General features: G+C 37.5%; 1 protein-coding gene across 1 annotated transcript in view; it reads right to left on the bottom strand.

Annotated features, from left to right (window-relative positions):
* Positions 1-17,842, bottom strand: part of TMEM47 (transmembrane protein 47) — a 30,169-nt gene that overhangs the window by 5,710 nt on the left and 6,617 nt on the right. The window contains exon 2 of the mRNA XM_040633111.1: positions 8,207-8,347. Within this exon, the coding sequence (XP_040489045.1) occupies positions 8,207-8,347 (141 nt within the window). The remainder of the gene's footprint in view (positions 1-8,206; positions 8,348-17,842) is intronic.

Here is a 17,842-nt window from a genome sequence, read left to right as displayed (position 1 = left end):
AAAAAAAAAAAAAAAAAAAAAAAAAAAAGTCAGCTGGCTCTGTGACTTTGTGAGGGAAAGAGTGCTTTCATGTATTAAATGTCTTAAAACTAACAAGAAGTCAATTACTATCAACCATGAACTACAGAAAAAAAATGGCAAAGTTAGTAAGTTTTTTTAAAAAAGGCATTTCTCCTCAGGTTTCTATACTCTGGTCACTAGTCTAAGCATGACTGATCTTGCCAGTAGCTGACTGAAATATGTGAATTAGGAATAGTCATTCGTTTACTCAGTCAACAAATTCATTCATTCAATAAATGTTTGAACCAAGTAGTACAGTTTAAGACATTGGTAACAAAAGTTGCTACCCTCACAGGGAGGCAGTTCATTAGTAAATAGGTACAGAATATGGCAGGTATTGCCAAGACACATGAAAATACAAGAATGTCAGAAAACCAGATAGAGGGATGCAGGCTGCTCTTTCAGATCAAAAACTGGGGAAAGCCTCTTTAGGGGAGGACTCATTTGAGCACAGATCTAAACAAAATGAGGGGTGCAGGTCAATCGAGTGGGGAGTGAGCAATCTGGGTGGAGGGCAGAGGCAGTGTGTAACTCCTGACTCGGGAGCAGGCTGGTGGCAGCTGGACATCAGTAAGAACTCTGTGTGGCTGCTGTACAGAGAACGAGGCAGGGAGCGACATGAGATGAGACAGAAGAGAGAGGCAGGGGCCCATCTGGGGATGGCCCTGTGAACCATGGGCGGGGATCTGGATTTTACTGTCAGTGTGATGGACCCCTGTTAAAGGAGTTTGAGCAGAGAAGTAATAACTGATCTGAATTCTATTCTAGAAGGATTATATGGGTTCTTTTGTGAAACAGCCAGTCCCTAGGGTGAGTTGTTTACCTAGACTGCTTTTAATATTCATTTCAATGTGTTTTATTTGGCAAATATTTGGCCTCCATGGTATAATACAATGACATAATTTCCCTCTAGTGGAAAAGTGGAAATACAACTCCATTAGGCTCCACTGGCATATTCTCCTGAGCAGCTTTCTTAGAGATAAAGCTTTATTGTGTTGTAGCCAGATGAAAATTACCCTAAAACGCTTTATGCCTCTGAATTATTTTACTCTCTTTAGAATCACTGAGAGAAATGCATGTAATAGCAAAACTGAGGAAAAAAACATATATAAGCCTGCATTTGTAAATAACTTTTTCCATTTAATAAAAATACACAGAGGCAGGTAAAAATGGCTCCTTGCCTTTTGTAGATGCTATGAAGGGAAAAACAAACAAACAAACCAAGTCCAGAACTCAAGAAAACATCATCACACTTACATTTCTACTTTACCACCAATCAATGCAACATAATAGGCATCAGCTGTGGTATTCTCTGTGCTCTACCTCAGAGGCAACATAAGTGAGGCTGTGTAGCATTTTAGAATTTGAAGGGAATTTGAAGTTCATTTTATACCTCTCTCCACTTTTTTGAAAAGAGGCAACGAAACTACTAACCATGAAATTGTGTGGATAGAGGCATGACAAGAACTTAGAGGTACTAATTTTTGTCTTATGTCTAGTTTTCTTTAAGGGGCTATTTTTCAATGCTGAAACATTGAAAATATTCAATATTGAAATATTCAATACTTTCATTTATGGGGATATTTCAACAATCATTTATTGGATGTTGACTGTGTGGTAGGTGAAAGGGATAAGACAGACAGGACATGGCCCTTGACCGGTCATATTTCATACTCTATGGTGAAAACAGACACATAGATAATTACAAGTAAATGTGTTCAACAGTAAGAGCAGAGGCTCACTGATCCATTCTTTACACATTTACTGAACTCTAACAATATTCCAAACACCATTTCTACCTGGAGAAAGAAGGAAGGGCTTCCAAGATTAAGCACCATTTGAACTCGTTCTTGAAGGATGGACAGGACTTTGTCAGAAGACAAAAATGAAAAGACCTCCGGGAAAAAGCAGCACCTTGTACAGAGCTTAGCAGTATAAGAGGGTGTACCTATAGAAAATTTCACAAGGTTGGAATAAACGGTACATTCCCATGGAAAGGTTTGGTTCAGACTATAAAAGGCTTAGTGTATCATAAAAAATAAGAGACCGGTTTCTACAGGAAAACATCTCAGAGGTTATCTGAATTGTAGATGCTGTTGGTGCCCTATCCATATGCTCTCCTCATCACTCTAGTACATGTCAGCCTGACTTTGAACCATCAGCAGCACCTGCACTTCTTTGCCTGACTTTTCCTCTGGCCATGAAAGCTACTTTGCCTGGTTGTGGGGCAGGCCTGGTGCTCTGGGAAATTAACACTGCTGGCTCCCCTGCATCACCTCAGCCTTTACCAGTGACTCTCAGAATTTGGTTTCTAAATGCCCCAGTTTCCTAGTCCTTCCAAGGAAATAACTCTGAGGTATGTGCTGTAAACCGGTTTCCAGAATTTTCCGGGAAGTTTAAGCTCCAGCTGCCTTCAGCAACAACTGATTTGATGATGTCCTCTTTCTGGCCTACCTTCCCTTCTCTGTATCATTTTGCATATCCCTGCTTTTGCCTCCCAGACCAAGTACTTGCTCTTGTTTCCTTGTCTTGCGTTCTGCCTCTGGGGAAGCCAAAGGGACAAGTGGCAAGACCAGATGTGTATTTGAGAACTACACCTCATGTGTTCGTGTGTAAGAGACCGTAAGCGGGAAGGAGACTAGAGTCAGGAGGCCCGTAGAAGACTAGTCAATGCATGGCTACCTGTATGCAGTGGTGACTGAGGTGACCCCAGCAGGAAAGAAAGGGGAGAGAAGGTGAAGAAAAGACGATAAAAGAAAAACTCAGTAACTGGATTCTAGGAAAGGGAAAGGAAGGAGTCACGTAGATATTTTAAGTTGGATATTACCATGGAAAAATAAAGAAGAGGAAGTTCCAATTTGGGAACAGAGATGTTCCACTTCAGGAAGAGTTATACCCTCAACTAAGGCAGTAATGGTGGTCCATGAAAAGAAGCTACAGACTTAGAAGATAATTTAGAGACAGAATTGACAGGACTTACCAGCCAAGTCTCTAAATACAGAATGTTTACAAAAAGAAAATGGTAATTTGGTGAATATGAAGCAATCTTCTTTTCCTTTTTATGTATGTATGTATTTATTTATTTATTTTTAAGATTTTATTTATTTATTTGACAGAGACAGAGATAGCCAGTGAGAGAGGGAGCACAAGCAGGGGGAGTGGGAGAGGAAGAAGCAGGCTCTCAGCAGAGGAGCCTGACCTGGGGCTCGATCCCAGAACGCCGGGATCACACCCTGAGCCGAAGGCAGACGCTTAACCACTGAGCCACCCAGGCACCCCTCCTTTTTATTTTTGTTAAGATTTTACTTACTTATTTGAGAGAGAGAGAGCATGAGCAGGGGAAGGGGCAGAGCAAGAGACAGAGCGAGAGCAAGAGCGAGAGAGAGAGAGCGAGAGAGAGAAGCGGACTCCCCGCTGAGCACCAGAGCCAGGGCTCAATCCCAGGACCCTGAGATCATGAGGGGAGCTGAGGGCAGATGCTTAACCGACTGAGTCACCCAGGCACCCCCTTCTTTTCCTTTTAAAATTTAATCTGTAACTACCAAGAATTGTAGTACATATGAAATTAATTATTGGCATTGATACTATAAAATTGTTCTAGATAAAGGGTAGTTCGATACTGATAAAGATCTGTGAACAGAATTCCCTTTTGGTTTGAAATCTAAGCTGGACACTGGTTTTTCTGACAAAATCTAGACTCAAAATACCTCCAGGGGCACCTGGGTGACTCAGCCGTTAAGCGTCTGCCTTCGGCTCAGGTCATGATCCCAGGGTCCTGGGATAGAGGCCCCTCATCGGGCTCCCTGCTTGGCGGGAAGCCTGCTTCTCCCTCTCACACTCCCCTTGCCTGTGTTCCCTCTCTCGCTGTGTCTGTCAAATAAATAAATAAAATCTTAAAAAAAAAAATACCTCCGGCCACCTCAGTGTATAACAGGATGGTGTGGAGGGCTGCAAAACGCAAGCCTCTAATCAGAGATAGTTCAGAGGTGTAAAGCAGTTGCTGGAGCTGGGGGAAAAAACCCACCATTCTGTACAAACATTCATTTATAGAAGGCTTTTTGCAGATAGAACAGAAAGGAAGTATCATTAATAAAATTAGTGGGGATTCTGTTATTTAAAATCTGAATAAGAGTACTGAGAATCTTTTGCAATTTGTACTAAAGGCCTTACAAAATGGAAACAATCATCGTAAGTCCCAGTGGAGCATAAAAAAGATCTGCAAAACCAGACAATAAAAGAAGAGGACCTATAAAGAGGCAGCCCCTTTAATTTCACCAACTCTTTAGTGAGAACTAGATGCCAGTTACAATCCCATCATATATTACCTATCACTGTCAGTTACACAATAAGAAATATGCCATACTCATCCATATTGGAAATGTGCACACTTTCATGATGTGCTATGATTCAGTCACGTTGCACTGATCAGTGTGTGGTCTTTATGACACCTCAAGTTGCTTCCTTCAGGTGTTGCCCCCAAGAGATGGAGTAACTGGAGTTACAGGATGGACTCCAACTGCAGTACACAGTTGGCAGCTGAATTAAAAATTCAAGGCTGATTCTGCTCTTGTTTTTCTACGTGTTACACATACTGAAGATAAACTGAAACCCTGGCTCCGCAACTTACTAGCTGGATAACCCTGGGGAATCACTTAATCTTTCTGAATCTATTTCTTCATTGAGAATATGGGGAAAATAAATACCCAATCTTAAGATTGCTATGTTAGAAATAGTAATATACTAAGTGTCTAGCAGTGTTCCACGTGGTAGGTGCTCAATTAATTATTGTTGTCAACCTTATTATTACAGATAGTATCTTATTCTGAAGTCCAGACTTCTAGGACCAGTGAGTGAGAGAGTTGTGGAACATGGAACAATGTTTTAGATGGGCTGCAGTGATGACAAGCTCTTAGCAATTCTAGCAACTATTCAGGCAGGTAACAAACCCATCCTAAATTAGGGGCTTCAGGGAAAAAGGGAAGATGAAAAACCTTTAAAATACGGTTGGCTGCCTTTATGAGATTTACTCATCAGCTTTTAGTAAATACCCTTGGAGTATATAATGTAACACCAAGGCAGTATACCTACATACTAGAGGTGCCCCACATGTATTTGTTAAATAAGTGAATGAAAACATGAATAAATGAAAAAAAACATTTTTATAACTATTACTTTCTTGAGCTGTTTTGGTCTGAGCTTTGTGCTCACATGAAACTTGATGCTTCATAAATTGCCAAGAGAGAAATGGTTTAAGAAAAATTGCACTAGAGTTAGCTAGTTGTTTAAGTGCCCGTTTTTCCCTGTCAAGTTATAAGCCACATGCCTTCATCATCTTTCCAGCATTCATTCAACTATCTATTGCGCATCGTGTTGTACTGGGCATAGTACATAGTGCTGACTTAATTATGTAGTCCGGTGTAGAGATGTTTCCAAGTGGTAGTGCTATGTTTGTTTTGATTTTATGTACTGCATGTTTCAGCAGAAAAAAAGATTATTTCTTTGCTGAGATACATAACATTCTCTGTGTGTCAACACCAAGATAAGGCTGGGTATTATTTGAAAAAAAAACATTTTGAGAAAAGAAGAGAAACACAGACTATTTTCAAGCAGACCAAGATGAGCAAAAAGGGGAAATGGCTCCAAATACACATTTACAAAGAATCACTAAACTGAATTACAAGTGAGACAGGCCAACCAAGAGAATAAGTACGTTTACTATGAAGCAAGCAAAATAAACAGCCATGATTTTTCACTAGCATTGTTTCAAGTGGGCAGATTTTCCAAATTTGTTAATCTTATGCCCAAATCAATAATGGATTATTATGTGAAATGAGTATCTTTTCCAGAAATCAGCTACAGGCTACTCTTTAATGGGTTTTCAGATGGGAGAGAGAAATCTTTTCATGACATGCTTCAAATAACCAGTAAGTTTTTACCTTGCTTATATGCAAAGTGAACACTAAACTAACGGTTATTTTTTTAAAAAAAAAGCTTCCATAAGCACAGTGTCAAAAGAGAATGAGTAAAATTAAATCTCAGCACATGCACATTTTAAAAATGTAGCAGTATAATGCTTGCTTTAGGTCTCAGAGGGTAGAATATGAATATATGAATATTGCTGTAGGGATTCCTTTCATTACTTTATAATTTACTAATACTTGTAGTAGCTAGAGCTAAATCGTAATCTTTATTTTGACCAAATCCATTACCTTTAACTTATGTTCATTTACAACATGTTTTCTGTTACAACCAGTACTTATTTTCACATTTTCATAAATTTTGCTATATTTGGGAAAACATACAGAGCTTTTTGAGAAAGAACCAGAAACTGCTAGTTATTTTTCTAAGCACGTTTATAATAGGTGCTATAAACAATGGATTTCTTTCTAGATTCTGTATATGCTATTATGGTGGTAAATTAAAGTCTAAATGAGACAGTAACTAGGTAGCACCATAATATTGGATATTTATAAGAGAATGTCTAGAGTACTTCTATACCTTTCTAAAATCACAAATATCTGAGTATTCAAAAAATTATTCAAAACATAATTCCAGTTTTAAGGAATGTATGTCATTTCAGAATAATTTATCAAGAAATTCTATTACAATTAATTATCTTATCACTGTTAATAAATACTAGCTACAAAGACAAATTTATACTAAAATTAAAATATCAAGTTATTTCATTTTAAGGATAGAATGATCCATGATAAATCCATGAACCAAGATATAAACTAGAGAACTATGATGGACTCTATGTACTAAATTATTCACAACAGAGATCTTTATTATACAGGAGATCAACTACGGCCAATGCCTAAGACTTCAAACTATTTTTTGTAATAGTGGTTTCTATTCTATTAGCAAGTATCTGTGGTGCTATTTAGCTAGTTTCATGGGTCTCTTAATGCCATGTTCTGTCTGTAAGATGCACCTAATAAACAGCGGAATAAATGAATGAATGAATCAGTAGTGAATGAGCCACTAGTTCAAAATTCAGCAGCCTCCCAGCCCCGGCTCTGCTGGTAACTACTGTGCAATCTTGAGCGAGTCACTTAAAAGATTTGACTTAGATGTACTTCATTCAGCCCTCTGGACGTTCGTTTTCATGACACATATATTTCGAGCAGTCTTCGTGGGTATAAAAAAAAAAAAAAAAAAAAAAAAAAAAAAAAAAAAAAAAAAAAAAAAAAAAAAAGAACACAAACAGTAGGGGGCAGCAGAATACTTCAGATCTTATATTTTTAGCTGACCCTACACTTGAAATCCTGAGAAATTTCATCTGTTCCCGTCTTTAAACAGCTTAAAAAAAAAAAAATCCATCTAACAGCCGAGATGGTTCTGTCAGTGTCTTCATTATTGACAGTCACAGGGGCTTATTTTGCAGCCTTCAAATCAGACGTGACTGACAGGGTAAATTGAAGGCACCACAAGAATATTTCAGTTTGAATCAAAAAGAACAATATATTCAAGGCTATTCTTACAAATGAAAATTAAAACACATAAAATAATGGACTGGGCTTTTAGTCTTGTAAACCCCCTTTCTAAATAGTTCCCTGATTTTAGCAAAACCTCCACCTTACCTTGCTTGATATTTTCATCCAAGCTGTGCGTGCTTCATAGAAGGATGGTTGTTAAATTAACGGCTTGCCAGTGACTGCATACAACTGAACGGTCTGATGGTTCAAGTTATATGGTATCATTTTTCATTACAAGCATGTTTGTTTCCAAACAGATTTAGACCTTTAAGGCTACATATATTGGAATTTTTTCCAGTTTCATGTCAGAAAAAAATCATGTTGCCTTAAGATCACCAAGGGGGTAGTAAAAGGATGGGAAAAAAGCTGAACGCAAAGATGGTTGGCAAATACATCTGCTGCAATTTGTAAGGCAGTAGCCCTGTCAAGAACTATTACTTATTCATGGAAGTTTAGAAATTGCCACTGTGCTCTGTGAAATGCTTAACATACTGAAAACTAATAATAATGACAAACCCTTAGTCAATTTACCTTAAACTGTAACAAATGTCTCTCAATTTGTATGTAACGCAACAACCACATACTGCTTTTGCATGAGAAGCGAGGGATGGTAGAAAGGCTCCTGCAATGTGAATACCGGTTCGAACGTAATATATATATATATTTACCTGCTGCAAAAAGCATGACAGCAACAGGTCTGTAGAAGCGCCTTCGAGATCCCACGCAGATAGAAATCAAACCCACCAGGAATGCAATAAGAATGATGGCAGCACCGCCCAAGAGTAAAGCCAGAGTAGCAATCTGCCAATCTGGAAAGAAAAAAAGAAAGGTATTGCTTTTGAGCAGTCAATCCTCAAAGAATCAACAGAATGATGTTTAGCAGCCTGCACCTAGCTGCAGCTAAATATATGGGATCTTACTGCATGCTAAGCATCCTCTAGGAACTGAAATGTTTTGCAACAAAAATTACTATAAACGTCCTTATTCAGAAAAGTCTCTTATGCTAAGCTCAGCAGTGTTTTTAGACAAGGGGTTTGCCACACTTTCCAAGGACTCTACTAAGCCTTCATGGTAAATTGGGTGTCCTTTCCATAACCTGTTTTCATTATTATTGTTTTTTCTATTGAGCTATAAAGTTCACAAATCTTAAGTATGAAAGTTGAGAATATGACGAAATTTTATATATATTCATACCCCCATATAACCACCACCTACATTAAGATATAGAACATTTTCATCACCGGGGTTCCCTCGTGCCCCTCCCCAGTCGATAATCACCCTCCCACCCAGGTTAGTAAGGGACACCTATGACCTCGGATTTATTTTTGCCTGTTCTTAAACTTTATGTAAATGGTATGAACTCTTTTGTGCCTGGCTTTTAAGTCTGGGATATTGATTTTGTGTCTGGCTTTTATGTCTCTGATATCCACCCATGTTGTTGTGTGGCAGTAATACATTCTTTCATTCTTCCCCGCCCCCCATCCTTTCTTGTAAAGCCTTCCTTCTCCATACCACACCCCCCCCCAAAGAAACCAGTTTTTATTTGCTTATCTTTTCCTCTTCTTCTCTAAAACAACTCCCTCAGCAAAATGGCATCAGGAGAATTTGTTGCTGTTTGTTTTTTCCTCCTCTCTTTCATTTCATTCTAATCTCACTGTGGTATTTACCACAAGGATGATTTGTGAAATTAAGTATTCCCAGGGAGCCAAAACGTACTCTAAAGAGCTGCTGGCCCCCCTTCTTCATTCATACGTGGAAACAGCAAGCATATATTGACCATGTGCTGTGTACAGGTCTCTGTACATGGATACTCTGAGTCTCCCATGTGCTGAGTGAAACGTAAACCTCGCTGAAATGCATGTGTCATTTCCTATGAAGATACAGAAATAGCATGACAGAAAATTGGCCCATTTCCCATTCCATAAGAAGAGGAGAATGTTCTCCAAGAAGCAGCAAAGTGAATATATGAAAGCACTATCCAGTTTAGGAAGCATCACAAAAAATGATACTGTGCAGAACATTCTTCAGTGGGGGTCCTTTGGAAGTCCCAGGCTCCCTCTTCTGGCCCTCGCTTTAATGTATGTGCAGAAAACGAAAATAGACTTTAATCCATGGTTAAATTGCAATGTAGTCTACCCAAAGTCAAGAACTCGTGATATTTTGATGCTGCACTCTGAAATTACCCCTCCAGAAAGCTTCCAAAGTGCACTCTTTACCACTGTAGGATAAGGGATGAATGGAGGAACCTATAAAACCCTCGGATTTTCTTCTTTTCTTTATACTTATATATCTCTGCCTCAAGTGTCCTCTTCCACATCCTTGCCTTCTAATAAATTCTGGATTTATAACTGGCACTGAACCAGAACTCGCACTGTATTCAGGAAACAAACAAACAAGGAGAAAACAGAAAAAATCCACACTTTTAAAATATAAAGGTGAATCGCAAGAAAGTGGAGAGCATTTTTATGCCACCTATTTGTAACAAAGCCATATAACTTCAAACAAAAGTATATCTGGCTTTCAACTAGAGTTTAAAAGGATAGCCATACTACGGATTTTTTATGCCATAACAGCATGTAGGTTTGAATTAAAAAAAAAACCAAAAGAATAATCCTTACATTTGGAAGTCTCTAAATTTCTTTGAAAAAGTTTATACATAGCACAATTATTTTTCACTTAACATAATAGAAACCCTTCCGAAAACTTTTAAGTTGAAATTTCTGAATAAGTAAAATTTTTATTGTATCAAAGTGTTTGGGGTAGAAAAAAAAATCCATCCATTCATCTATCAAATTCTTTAAGAGAGACTATGTCGAGGGGCGCCTGGGTGGCACAGTGGTTAAGCGTCTGCCTTCGGCTCAGGGCGTGATCCTGGCATTCTGGGATCGAGCCCCGCATCAGGCTCTTCCGCTATGAGCCTGCTTCTTCCTCTCCCACTCCCCCTGCTTGTGTTCCCTCTCTCGCTGGCTGTCTCCATCTCTGTCGAATAAATAAATAAAATCTTTAAACAAAAAAGAGAGAGAGAGAGAGACTATGTCGAAAACTTTCTAGTTGGACCACTATTTTTATAAAATGATTATTACTTTTAGCAACTTTCTCCAAATTACTTTAAATAAGAATTTTTACAGACTCAATTTTAAGTCAAGATACAACTAAATATTCACTCACTTAAAAAAATAACTTAAAAGAATGCTTTTTTCTGATAAGCTCTTTCAATATCTATGCATAAAATGCCACACATTTGACTATTTCCACTTTTAACCCAAAATAAAAAAAGGAATTTTGATTACTTTTCTCTACTTTAAATATCCTCTAAGAATAGCTAAAATACCTGTATTTATTTGCATTTTGTAAAAACGAACTAAGATAGAAAAAAATTGGCAAAATTTTCCCACAAGGGCCAGACAGTAAATATTTTCAGCTTTGTGGGTCACGGTCTGTGTTGGAACTACTCAACCTCTGCTATGTAGTGTGAAAACAGCCATAGACAATATGTAAATGAATGAGCATAGCTGCGTTCCAATAAAACTTTATCTACAAAAAACAGGTGGTGGGCTGGTTTTGACCCTCCAGCTAAAATTCACTACCTCTGGTCTGTACTTTATGTACCATTTAAAAATGTTGAACTTTTTTGTATGTAAAGGTCTCTCAGACATTAATAATCTCATAATGAAGTCAATCTGATAAGTGAGTAATACAGGAGTGCAAAGTGATGCCCACCCAACTTAGCAATCGAAAAGTACAAAAAACCCAAATCTCACAAAATGTTGAATTTCCTTAAAATAGTAATACTTCATGTTGTATGGAAAACCAATAAAACAATAGAAGCCACCAGGAGAATAACACTTACTAAAAGGGACTAGAACCTATTAGGAAGGGAACCTCTTAGAGCACAGGAAGTAGTTCTAAAAAGTAAGTGAATACAACCAGTTCTGATTTTCTTCCCTTTTTTTTTTTTTAAGTTTTATTTATTTATTTGAAGCGGGGGCGGGGGGCAGGAGGTACTCCCTTATTTTCTTCTAAATGTCCTATGTGTATTTTTAGTACTGAGGGTTGTGGCTAATGAGAAAGTCATCTTAGACATAAAGTCAAAAATGCACGTTACCAATATCACACTGTAATATTGCTACCCTTCCTTTTGGTCCTTAACCATAGATAACGCCTGTTCACACGGAGAAGCCATTTTATTTTACAAGAGACTAGAACTGGGCCCTGTCTGTCACTGTCCTGGCCCGAACCTGGGCCTTAGACTGAGGTATTGAGCTCATATCTCTGGCAGACAGTGCCAAGTTTTGAGATTGTTGTCATTATATCCATTTGGAATGATTCACTCAGGCAGGTTGCCCAAGACCAAAGCTTTAATTCGCTGATCAGTTGAACAATCAGGAAGCCAAAAAAGTGGTCCGATAAGGCTACCATTGTCAGTGAGACCCAGGGCACTTCTCACGGTTCAGCACTAGGCACTCTGAAGCTGACAACAGTGCTTACAGCATCGCGCCTCTTTCAGTAAATAGTTAGAATCCACTGTCGAAATATTAGGGCCTGCATCCCTTACCGGTGAGCTAAAGTCAGGGACCCTGCAGATGGGCCTGATACCACTTCCTCTTTCTTGTTGAACAAGACTAGAATACAGAGAATTTTTAAAAAGTGAAAAATAGTTTTACAGACACCTAGTAATGGCCATTAAAACAATATACGCTGGGCTTCATGTATCCACATATACTTCCTTATCTACCAAATGTAGATTTAACAAAATATACATATAAAATGTTTTGTTATATACTACAGAACTTGAACGAGTTTATGGTAATATTATAATAAATGACCAGAAAACTTGTCTTTACACTAATGGTTTTTCCATTAGAAGGTTTGCATGCCACAAATACTCGCTACCCCATATTCAGTGTTTGCAAAACAAATTAAAGTGTCATAAAATTACCAATTTTCAGCCCCATTTCTTAAAATAAAATCATCTATTTTAAGTTCTCATAATTGGTTAATTTCTACATCAATCTTAGTTCCACAATTTTATAGCCCTCACAGTATTTAGTCAGATGAAGTGTTAAGAGTCCTTAGAGATTTATTACTCTGCATTAGTTTTACACATTTCTATAAATGATAAACTGACACCGTAGCAGAGCAGTGAACATAAACCAGCTCTGCAGAACATCAATGCCCATGGTGCTATTTTACAAATTGCAGTGCTCTGCACAATTAACACTGGTCATTGTTCAATGTCAGGCCAGTTGATTTGAAATTTGGGTTTGGTTTCTGAGAGCTCAGAAAACAAGTTATAATCAGTTTTGATGAAAAAAATGGACATCCTGGGTCCATAAACCAGGGAAGACTCAAATGGGCTGAGAAGAACATTTTGGATCTGGAACTCACACCTGAAATGAGGCTGCCGTAGTATATGGCAGGTTCTGCTTAAGAGTATAGCAGTCCCCCCTTATCTGCAGTTTCACTTTCCATGCTTTCCGTTATCCGCGGTCAAACACAGTCCAGTCTGGAAGCAGATGATCCTCCTGACGAATCACCAGAAGGTCAACAGTAGGCTACTGACTACTAAGGCTACGTCACAATGCCTATATCAGTCACCTCACTTCATTTCATCATGTAGGCGTTTTATCATCTCACATCATCACAAGAAGGATGAGTATGGCACAATACAATATTTTGAGAGAGGGATCACATTTATATAACTCCTATTACAGTATATTGTTGTAACACTTCTGTTTTATAATCTTAGTTATTGTTGTTAATTTCTTACTGTACCTAATTTAAAAATTAAACTTTATCACAGGTATGTGTGAATAGGAAAAAACATAGCATATATAGGGTTTGGTACTACCCACAGTTTCAGGCATCCACCGGGGGGTCTTAGAATATATCCCCCAGATATGGTGGGGAGTGAAGGGGACTACTGTATTTTGGCGAAAGTGACACAGTGGCACACAGAAGGCACCGAAAGTGCACCTATGGAAGCCAAGGCTCAAGATAAGTGTGTGCTTCTCTATCTACTATTGCTTTCTCTAAAACAAGAAAAAAAAAAGTAAAAAATTTAAAAAAAGGAAAAAAATAACAGGAATTAATATATATAATGCTATACTTTCCCCCGCAGTTACAGAATCAAAATTGGGCAGTACTCATATCGTAACATCAAGTCCAGCATTAATATGCAACTCAGGAACTAAATTCAAGTCCTCTTTCAAGGTATTTTTATTAGCTGGCACCAGAGTTTCCAATGTCTATAAATGCTTTAGTATTCTGCAGAATTGTGCTGACTTACTTTACGGTCTAATACTTGAGACTGGTCTGAAATTGCCACTGCATTATGAAAATTCTATGAGCCACATTATAATTGCCAAATTGGAGAATTCACATTCCTTGACGGAATTCGTGGTCAAAGTTTACTTCCAATTTTCAGGAAAGGCAAAATCTTAATGACAGTACAGTTTCCATACCTTTGAACCAAGGTCAAATGTACCACACCAGTGCCTAAAGCTTTCCTTCACCCACCTCATTTCAAAACCTTTAACTTGTCAAACACTGCCTAATTTATTTACCTCTGTAGGTATTGTTTATACGCTGAAATTAGTTCTACTGTATGTAAATCCCTGAGCACACAATTGCTACTTCTTCTAGGAAATTAGATAAAATTAAACAGCAATGAAGAAACAGATTTTTAGCCTTAGAAATTCAACTCCCACAGTTTGGGTGGGTAGTAGTTTCCTAAATGTATTTTAATGTTTTAATACGGGAGTATCACTGTTTCCTATCATCTTGACACCACCTCAGAGGTCATCCATAAATCCTCCCTAACTCACCCACATAAATAAGCTAGATCATTTCACTCATCCCCAGAACACCCTCAGTTCTTCTAAATACTTTTATTCACTTGTTGGGCATATGTATAGCAAAACATTTAAATTTATTTTAATTATATTGGTGAGAACTCAGAAAGCGAATTCAGTATTTCCAATTCCATTTTATCATCAGGAATGGGAAATACTGGGATGGTTTATATTTGTGGAGGGGAAAACAAGCTCCAGTTGCAGAATAACTTTTCAAACCCAAATTCTCTAACACATCCATCTCTTCACAGAAGACCATGCCTTTTTCCTGACTAGCTCATCTCCTTAGAAATTATGGCATTGAATTATTTTCATCAATTGTAATTTAGGAATTTGAGATTAATGCTACATACTTCTGGGTTTGGACAGTAAATCCATTTCCTCATGTCTGAAGAATGAATCAAAACGGTGCTGTTACAGCCAAAATATTTCTGGAGGTATCAAATGATACACTTCACTTTTTTAGTCTGCATGTGGGAAATGAAGTGGAAAACTGAAACCGTTACTGAGGGAGTTTAAACTTTGTTTTCTTGGCTAAGTTGCATTCTGACCTAAATCCATCAGTGTTGCATTAATTTTCCACTATTCCATGAGATACAGACACAAAGATGGCAAAAGAAGAATTCCGATTCTAATTTCAATAATTAAAATGACGTCTTTTCAATCAACTAATATCAAATCTAACATTCTTCACATGCAAACAAACATTTAAAGCAAACTATGTGTCTTTTACAAAATGACAATATGGACACTGTACACTGTGCTGCACAAAGTGAAATGGACTATTAGAGAAGCACCTACCTTGTTAATCAAGTTGCAATGATACAACTTAAGAGTCCTACTCTTCGGGCCAATTTATGGATAAAAAAATGTGTCAAAAGGGCAGTGCCCACCTGACTTTAAGCACATACATGATAAGAGGTACCACGCAAGTAAGTGATGCAACAACTCTAATAACCAAAATGCAGGTTAATTTTGCCAAAATTCTAGAAAATTCTGGTTGTCCAAAAGTACCGGACAGGTTACTAATTTTCAATCCATGACAATTTCATTCAAGTCTTTTGAATTATTTTGTGTTGAAGAACACACATCTCTTTTTCTTTAACAAATCAAGGGTTGTTTCAACTGCTTCACAGAATTCTATCTTAGAAAATTTGGTGAAAATGCAATTTATCATCTAAATACCATAACATATGGTATCTTTTCCCCCAAATAAGACCAGTATATACAGTGCTTTAGCAAAGACGCCTGCTATTAAATCATGTTGCAGAATTTAGCCCCCCCCCCAAAAAAAGACACACCATCACCACTAATGACTGCTGTTTCCTACCCCGTACTATGTTAAAAAGCTTTCATTAGCATTTGATGGTAACTAATATTATCTAAAGGGTACAGGTATTTCTCAGTAATTTCTAATCATACTGTTTTCATAAAGTTGTGATGAGTTTGTTACACTGAACATCGTTTCTTCCCCACTCTTAGGGAAAAAACCTAAGGATACAATTTAGAAAACACGGTTATCTGGAAAAGCAGGAAGAAGAAAACCCACACCAGAACTAGGAGTGGGTGACCTTCCTCTGTTCAACTGAAAATCTTCTGTGATGGGTTTAGAGTACCTAATAATAATCAAAGGGTAGACGGAAGACAGCCAGTCACCCACGATCCGTATTGAGATACCCTCTTAGTAAATATGGGGGGGATAAAATTGGCAAGATAGCAGTTCCCTGTTAGCAAACTTCTTTAGATCTCTTCTATCCCCCTGCAGAATTTAAACTTTTATTTCCTCCTTTATATTACTTTGTACATTTATATGATTTCGTTGTTTAAAAGCAAGTGTTTCATTCATCACCTTGCTGTCCCTAACTAGCACAGTGCTGGCATGCAAACTTGCTAATTCTGTACCAGGATAATGCCTACGCCCTGCTATGAAGTCAATGAATATGTTTTAATAAAGTTAATTCCTTGGGCACATGTGAGAAGACAGGAAAGGAGAAAGGTCATTTCTCTCTTTAAGTCACCTAGGAATACACACCACGTTACATTCACAAAGTACTACTGCAACATTTTGATGAACTTTTGGTTTAGGGATTTTAAAACACAACAGCAATAAAACCCCCTTTGATGGAAATTTGAGTTATTTTGTGGGTGTGCCTTTTTTACACATTGAGGATATGTCACTCATAGGTCCCAGCTTCTACGTTTAAACATCTTTTTGCTAATAAACATATATTTTGGAAAGAGAATCAATAGGTGACATTATGTTGAAACGTGGCTCATTAAACTATCATTTAAAACCTCCCAACAGTTAATATAAGCTGCTAGAGATAAAAACGATCTACATATTTTAACTTCGTCCTTTGAGAACTATGGATGCCTTGTTTTTGCAGATTGTTTTGTTTTGTTTTTTAATGGGAGTCTTTGGTGCCAAAGGCAAGACTACAATAGAATAGAAAATTGATGGTCTACTAGTGTCTCAAAATCCCACACAAATACAGTAGCAAAAAAGGGCAAGGAAAGGTGTCCTTGCCTAATTTTCAAGGGAGATGATCCAATACTTTGAAAAGACTGGTAAGATTTAACTGCCGATGCCTTTGACATATAAGGATGAAATTCTGTTTAAGGAAACATCAGTCTCTTTGGATAAATAAATGTATCTTTAAAAAAAAAAGCCAGGATGCAGTAATAACTTGATCTCGTGAAATTTGTATTCATTTAATCAATTTAAGAAATTTACATGGCCGCCTTCCACATACTGGCAATTATGATTCAACTTAAAATTAAACAGATGTTTTAAAGCATCCTATCCTGGCAAAACTTAAAGAAAAAGAAGTTTTGTTGATTTTTAAGGACTAGTCATGCCAACAATGTAAATTTGATGACAGGAAACATCTAAAACTTAACAGGACTTACTGACATATGAGTCCATCTGAAGATCCTAAATTCTATGTGAAATCAAATCTTGAATGATTATAAAAAGTAGACATCTATCTCATGTGTAGTACTTAACCTCTGCATCCAAAGTTCCATACATGAGAATACGCAACACACCTTCAAACACCAAAAGATAGTTACCTGCAATGTGACAGGAAAGTGTGAAAACGCACACTGCAAAAATACTTCAGACAAGTACAGTCCCTACTGAGTCACTACCATTGCATCTTCCTCATTTTTTCTTATCCATGTAAGAAATTTGCCTGGGCAGGAATACTTTTAAAATCTTTTCTACTCCAAATGTGCTATGATTCTGCAATTCAATATATGGGCAATTGTCAGGAAAAGAATTTTGTTATTAGGGGAAAAACAAGCAAACAAAAAATAATTCTGCAACTCCAACACCTTTCTAGCGCTACAAAACTTGGCTCCTGTCTGAAATTTTAACATTTTAGTGTTCGTGTACAAAGCATCTATCTCCTTAGACTCGTAGAGAACATTCTTAAAAAAAAAAAAAAA

This window comes from Ursus maritimus, assembly GCF_017311325.1.
Source record: "Ursus maritimus isolate PB19 chromosome X unlocalized genomic scaffold, ASM1731132v1 scaffold_X1, whole genome shotgun sequence".
In the NCBI taxonomy this organism is placed as follows: domain Eukaryota; kingdom Metazoa; phylum Chordata; class Mammalia; order Carnivora; family Ursidae; genus Ursus; species Ursus maritimus.
This window is presented reverse-complemented; position numbering and strand designations above follow the sequence as displayed.